This window comes from Atta cephalotes, assembly GCF_000143395.1.
Source record: "Atta cephalotes unplaced genomic scaffold scaffold00048, whole genome shotgun sequence".
Classification (NCBI taxonomy): domain Eukaryota; kingdom Metazoa; phylum Arthropoda; class Insecta; order Hymenoptera; family Formicidae; genus Atta; species Atta cephalotes.
The window spans coordinates 1,768,120-1,774,996 of record NW_012130112.1 but is presented as its reverse complement, the minus strand read 5'-3'; the positions used below and the strand labels follow the sequence as shown (position 1 = coordinate 1,774,996).

Below are 6,877 nucleotides of genomic sequence, written 5' to 3'. Positions count from 1 at the left end.
TGAAGAACGCATGTATAAATACAGAGAATGTGAAATCTTGAATCTAGATGCCGAATGTACACGTAATAAATACAGAAGTAATGCAACTCGATTTGTAAAATATTACGTTTTCACCTGGAAATCTCTTCATATCCTTTTTCTAGAAAAATTCAGCTAAAAACTGTAATTTACGAAAAATAATGTTACAGCGCAAATGATTCTCGCGAGACAGTTCAATTTGCGCTATTTTGAGTTCATGTTTGAGCCACTGTGATCCAACACTTAACATTCAGGCTGTAAGACACAATTATCTTGTTATAAAGATTGTATTGCATCAAAGAAATTATGAGTAATTAATGATATTATTACAAAGAGAGTATAACTTTCACACTTTCTTTATCATTATTTTATCACGAACCTGTAAAGCCTTGCGGTGGTTGCCCTGGAACTGAGTATTGTGGTCTAAAATTCCCGAAATTAACAGCACCTGCGAAAGTGGCTGGCAACTGTCCTCCGGAGAAACCGGCCGGGAACTGTTGAGCCAGCAATGCAGCCTGTCCGGTTTGAGAACTAGTGGCACCAGGTGCCGTAGCTGCCAAACGACTTAATATTGACCTCTCCGACATTTGGAGTCTCTGAGCAACTGGTGGAATGCGAGCCAGAGTTGCTGGTAAACGACTCACGTCCGATTTCATATCAGACAACAATTCTTCCAATTGGTTCAACACCTATAAAATGAAAATCACATATATGACATCTCAGAGCGTTAGGAAATTATTCGCATATAAAATATTTGGATTAGTTGAACGAACCTTATGCAACACAGCATTCGCTGGTTTATTACCGGCGAGACTTTCCTTGCTAAGATGTTGATGGGATTCAGCAAGACACTCAACTTCAGCAAATCGCGCATTAAGACTCATGGCAGGATGATTAGGATCTTGTGTGAGATTCAAGTAGGCAGCTCGCCTCAATTGTTCTTCAATTACCAAAGCTTGCTCCAAAAGTTTAAAACGCCTTGCTAGGAACTTGTTCTTGATCTCCAAAAAGTTACCTTTTCCCATGTCCATCTTGAATGGCTCGTTGATAATTGCGAATCTATAATAAGCATAATAATTTAATATAAGTAGAAATAAAAGGAATGTTGAATCATAATAATCAATATTGTCACATCATAGCATTAAAACTACAATCAGAACTTTTATTCTGTAATTTAGAGTTACAAAAGTAAATGTGCACACTTTTAGGCTTTCATGGATATTATCAGAGCGGCCAAAAAGTTTGCAAGTTATCGTCGTGTTATGATCTATTGCTAATTCCAACGTTTCACTTCATCAGGATAAGGAACGCACTGATACATTATCATTATACTGATGATAGTAACTTTTTTGACACTTCTGATAAATGTGCATCTAAACACAATAAGTAAATAACTATTTATTAAAAAAAACTTCTATTACCGAATATCATTTTGAATATCTTGCCAACGCCCATAACCATGCGTGACAATACCCGCCAAAAGCCAATAATCGTGTCGACGATGCCAAATATCGTATTCACGGCCTGGCGCCGCTGCCTTTTCTTCATTCAGCCAAAGCGTATGCAATTCCGTAAACCCACCATCAGCTATGTTAAACATAAATTTACGTTTAGGTTTCATCACTTCTTGATCACAGTCCTTGACATCCTTTTCTTTGTTATCCTTCTCCTAGAAAAGAAATCGATATAAATTAAACTGATAAAATGAAAATAGATATAATCCTTTTATAATCCTGTATGAATACATACTTCTCGTTTTTCAACTTCTTCTTCATCATCCTTAACGATAACAACATCTTCTTCCGGTTCGGATTTCTTATTCTCATTATTCTCCACTTTATCATCATGTTTCGTTGCAGTTTTCTCATCTTTTACATCAGATTTATCTTTCTCCTTGTCTGCACTCTCCGTTTCAGCATCTTTCTCTTCTTTTTTAGAATCCTCCTTTTCTTTGTCTTTCTCGGAACTTGGTTCCTCCTCCTCTTTAGAATTCTTCGAATCTTCCTTTGAGTCTTTTGCATCACCACTCTAAAATAAACAATAATTATTTATTAATATATTTATGAGAAGTGATAACTTAAAGCATTTTCTCGTTAAAAATAAACGATAACTTTCACGATAAAAAACTATCCAACTAACCTCTTTATCCTTTGATTCATCCTTACATTCCTTAACTTCAGATGAATCAGAATTCGCTTTATTAGTCTCGTTGCTTGTACCAGAAGTCGGAGTTGGTGTGGCAACGGGGCTAGGGCTAGGAGCATTCGAAGTGGCTGGAGTAGCACTAGTGCTACTAGTACCTGTCGCTGCATCTCCAATTGCCTCTCCGACTTTGACAGGTTCTACTGGTTTACGTATCATCTCCGGCATTGAATAATAGCCATTGATGTGCTCAAATTCCTGTACCTATAATACCATATGCATGGCATTTTTTGAATTATTATGAAATTATTATGAAATTGGAGACAATGACTACAAATTTTTTTGATGTGACAATTCTTATAACCAGAGAATCATTTTTTTATCTTTATAAAAACTGTCTTTCTCAGAGAAATACTTAAATTTTATTATAGTAGTTTAATTATATTTTAGAAGTCCAGAAAATCAATTCGGCGTGCAGTTCGAATGATGAATGATGATTCAATAACTGTACCTTCTTTCTAATCAAGGACATAACGCCAATTCTTGTTAATACATGCTGCCGACTGAGACCTTCTCGTGGAACACCATCAGCGAATGTTTCTGCATTATCAGCACCTGGTTCGCAGAGGTGTCTCATAAAAAGAGAAACATAGGCTTTGAAATTCTTCTCGGATTTGCCACGCAGGTCGCGCACCAACCTAAAGTTTTAATAAAAGAATTTGAATAATATATAGTAAACAAAAAAGCAAAATATTTTTATTTTGTTACAAAGACATAATGCTAATATAACATCAACAAATCATTCTTATTAAAAAAAATTGTAAAAGACAATAATAATCTTACAAAACGCCATTGACTTGCCATTGAGAGTTGAAAGCATCTTGAGGCGGCATTCCATAACGCATAATTGCATTGAGGAATGCTTTCCGTTGCCTAGCATTAAAACCTAGTACCTGTAAAAATATACATAGAGTATGCAAAAATATAATAGATACATACAACTCTTATTTTGAGCAAAATTATTTTGTTATATTTTTTTTAAATCATAAGATTCTCTCTATTAAAGTCAACAGTTATTTTGACTGTCTCATTTACGATTGTTTCTTTCCTGCTGATTTACTTAATTTTATTTGAAATTTTCGAAAGTATTAGTAAATGTGTATATCATATATTTTCCTTAAATAAAAACCAACCTCGATATTTCCATTTACTCTGGCAAGTAATGGTGGCAGAGGTCTGTCCTTCTCATCACGTCTCTCTAGTCTTCGTCTGCTTCTGCGAGATAACAAGTCTCCATCACCTTTCTCATCAAAGTCATCATCCTCCTTATCATCATCGCTGGGCGCGCTAAAGTCACTATTATAATCCGACAGATTCTCCTGCCATGGTTGATCATCTCTTGCGCCTTGGTCGCCGGTTACACCACCATCCGTGTAATTAACTTGTTTTCGTACTCGTTTGCCTACGATTTTAATAATTGGATATATTAGAAAATACGTGTACGAATAGAATTTCAAATGTTTAACAGTTACTTTAATATGTATCTACATTTATATCAACGCAAACCTTTTCCAAGTGTTCTAGCGATATCTTCCTGTTGCTGCTCGTAATGGTGTCTAAGCAGCTTGATCCAATACGCTGGATCTGTATTTTCCGCTTCTTGCTTAATTATTTCTGTATCTGCTTCTTCCTCTGTTTCACCTTCCTTTGTTACGTACGAGGCAACCTTGAAGGAACTTAAGTACTCATTAGCCCAATTCTCCTTCTGTTCGATACCCTCTTTACTTCTGTCCAATAATTCGGCGACAGCCTTGTCGTCGTAATGTATAGCTTCATCTTCTTTACCCTCTTCTTCTTTGAATAATTCTTCCGTACCTGGAAACAAATTTCCAAAATAAATAATTAAATTTATCGTAATTATATTAAGATAAATGACTGCTTGAAAAGAATTGTTTGATAGCAATCGACTCAATATAATCGAATTGTTTCATTATTAGTTTATTGATTAACAGCAATATAATTAAAGGTTAGAGAGCTTACCAAAACGTAAAATATCATCAAGCTCTTGTTTACTAAAATTGGCGCCTTTGCCGCCCATGCCTGGTCGTACAACCAAATGAGTGAGCATCATCTTGCGCTTAGCTACTTGTGTTACTCTTTCTTCCACAGAATTACGTGTGACGAATCGGTAGATCATAACTTTGTTGGCCTGGCCTATCCTATGAGCTCTGCTAAACGCTTGGATATCGTTGTGTGGATTCCAATCGGAATCATAAATAATCACAGTATCTGCCGTTGCTAAGTTAATACCTAAACCACCAGCGCGCGTAGAAAGCAAGAAGACAAACTGTTGTGCACCTGTGAATGAATTTTTCATTAAAAGTAGATAAAAATATTTTTTCTTTTCTGTATTTCATTATAATTAGTAGACTCGAAAATAAAAATCAATCTATAATTTTTTTAAATTTATTTTAAAATTTTAATTTAAAAAAAATAAGAATCATCTTACAGAATAAAAAAATAATCAATATATAAATAATCTTAAAATACTTGCCAGGAGCGTTAAATCTATCGATGGCTTCTTGACGTTGCGCACCCGTTATGTTACCATCTATTCTTTCATATTTGTATCCTTCACCCTCCAAATAATCTTCAAGGATATCTAACATCTTAGTCATTTGAGAGAATATAAGAACTCGATGTCCATCATCTCGCAGTTTCTTCAGCATTTTACTCAAGAGAACTAATTTACCAGCTGCTTTAATTAGAGCCGATGTCTCATAACTTCCGTTTGGTCCAGTCGGTGCTTCTTGTGATGCAGCGGGGAACAAGTATGGGTGATTGCAGCATTTCTTGAGATCCATCATTATATTTAACAATGATACTTGCTGACCACCTCCTTTTGGATTGAGAGCTTCAAAGTTCCTCGTTAAAATGTATTTGTAATATTTTTTCTGCATCGGCGATAATTCGACACGGACAATAAATTCAGATTTGCTAGGCATATTCTATAAAGAAATATGATTGTTATAATGCTAATATAAGAACACTAATTATGATTATGTGATTTGGATTGTAAAATTTTCATATAGTGTAGTAATATAATCTATACAGAATTACCAACCTTCAATACATCAGCTTTCAATCTCCGTAACATATGCGGGCCAAGCATTTCATGTAGCTTCTTAACTTGCTCTTCCTTTGAAATATCCGCGAATTCATTTTGGAACGCAGCTAAATCATTGAATTTGTCACGGCATAAGAAATTCAATAAATGGAATAATTCTTCCAAATTATTTTGTAATGGGGTACCAGTCAGCAAAAGTTTATACGCAATATTGTAGGAAGCTAGTAATCTAAAGAATTTCGATTGATTAGACTTCAATCTGTGAGCTTCATCCACGACTAAAACAGCCCAATCAATGGAGCCTAAACACGCTGAATCTATGGAGATTAGTTCGTAACTTGTAAGCAAGACGTTAAATTTAATCGAAGACGATCGGATTTTAGAGGCGCGTCCGCTGCGCACGGCACCTTCTTCAAATGACAATTCATTTTCACGAATCACGATACGGCTGTCTTTGTCACCTAAATAAAGACAAAAAAAATTTTACCACTAATATAAATATTTTAAATGCATGTCAAAACTTTTCAAATAAACTTTTAAAATAGAAGACGATACCAACCCACATAAGTAACACAATAAAAGTCAGGTGCCCAAGTCTCGAATTCACGTTCCCAATTAATGATAGTAGACAAAGGAACAGAGACTAAAAAGGGCCCTTTACAATGGCCTTCTTTGTACAAGGAATATAAAAATGTTATGGTTTGAATAGTTTTTCCCAAACCCATCTCATCGGCCAAAATCGTATCTATGCCTTGGCCCCATGAATATCTCAACCAATTTAGACCCTATAAATTAAGATTGTAGAAATGTAATGCAAATAGAGATTTTCGAAAGAGATTCCGCGCGCAAAAAAATAGAATTAAAAAACTTACCTCTAATTGATAATGATGCAATTGCATTCCGGTCTGATCCAAATACTCTGGCTGTCTTTCGTATTTCTTTTTGAGATCCGTTGTAGGTTTATCCGGCGGTGGTGTGTATCGTTTTGGAGTCCTTTCCTCATCATCAATCAACTCGCGTGTTTTTGATTTCTTGCCTTTACCTAAATTGCATTTTATTTCTTTTATAAAAGCACAAGACACTTTATAGTGTCGAATAGTAAATTAAGTATCTCTCTCACCTTTTTTCCCTTTACGTGACGAACTAACATCGCAACAATTGGCGGCTCTGAGATCTAGATAGTATTCTATGGCTTGTTTCAAACCAGGGATATCCTCATGTTCATCTTCCCACGTTGCCTGGTCGTAACCGAGTTCTCTCCATTTCACGAGATACGTAGCCCTGCCATCTCTTTGCAATCGATGATTGATCACCCTGTGAACCACCAACCACTCTGGACGCACACCATAACGATAGAAACGTTCCTCCAAATTGTATTCGTCCCTATTAGTGGCACCATCTTGTTCTTTCAAACGCTTCACACGAGAATCACTTTCATCCAACGGTTCCTCCAACTTCGGTGGTTCATCCATGTCATATTTACGATAATAATTCCTAATCATACAACAATGTATCATATACAATATATATATATATATATATATATATATATATGTGTGTGTGTGTGTGTAGTAATTAGTAGTAATAATA

At 35.4% G+C, this 6,877-nt stretch overlaps 1 protein-coding gene across 1 annotated transcript in view; it reads right to left on the bottom strand.

Moving 5' to 3' along the window:
- Window positions 1-389: 389 nt before the first annotated feature.
- LOC105622755 (chromodomain-helicase-DNA-binding protein Mi-2 homolog) overlaps window positions 390-6,877 on the bottom strand; it is a 12,700-nt gene continuing 6,212 nt past the window's right edge. Inside the window, exons 10-24 of the mRNA XM_012204167.1 lie at window positions 6,408-6,781; window positions 6,160-6,329; window positions 5,847-6,072; window positions 5,285-5,748; window positions 4,715-5,168; window positions 4,201-4,518; window positions 3,727-4,035; window positions 3,354-3,622; window positions 3,022-3,113; window positions 2,672-2,858; window positions 2,158-2,424; window positions 1,768-2,046; window positions 1,440-1,687; window positions 792-1,077; window positions 390-707 (exon numbers count right to left, since the gene is read on the bottom strand). Coding sequence (XP_012059557.1) covers window positions 390-707; window positions 792-1,077; window positions 1,440-1,687; window positions 1,768-2,046; window positions 2,158-2,424; window positions 2,672-2,858; window positions 3,022-3,113; window positions 3,354-3,622; window positions 3,727-4,035; window positions 4,201-4,518; window positions 4,715-5,168; window positions 5,285-5,748; window positions 5,847-6,072; window positions 6,160-6,329; window positions 6,408-6,781 — 4,261 coding nt within the window. The remainder of the gene's footprint in view (window positions 708-791; window positions 1,078-1,439; window positions 1,688-1,767; window positions 2,047-2,157; window positions 2,425-2,671; window positions 2,859-3,021; window positions 3,114-3,353; window positions 3,623-3,726; window positions 4,036-4,200; window positions 4,519-4,714; window positions 5,169-5,284; window positions 5,749-5,846; window positions 6,073-6,159; window positions 6,330-6,407; window positions 6,782-6,877) is intronic.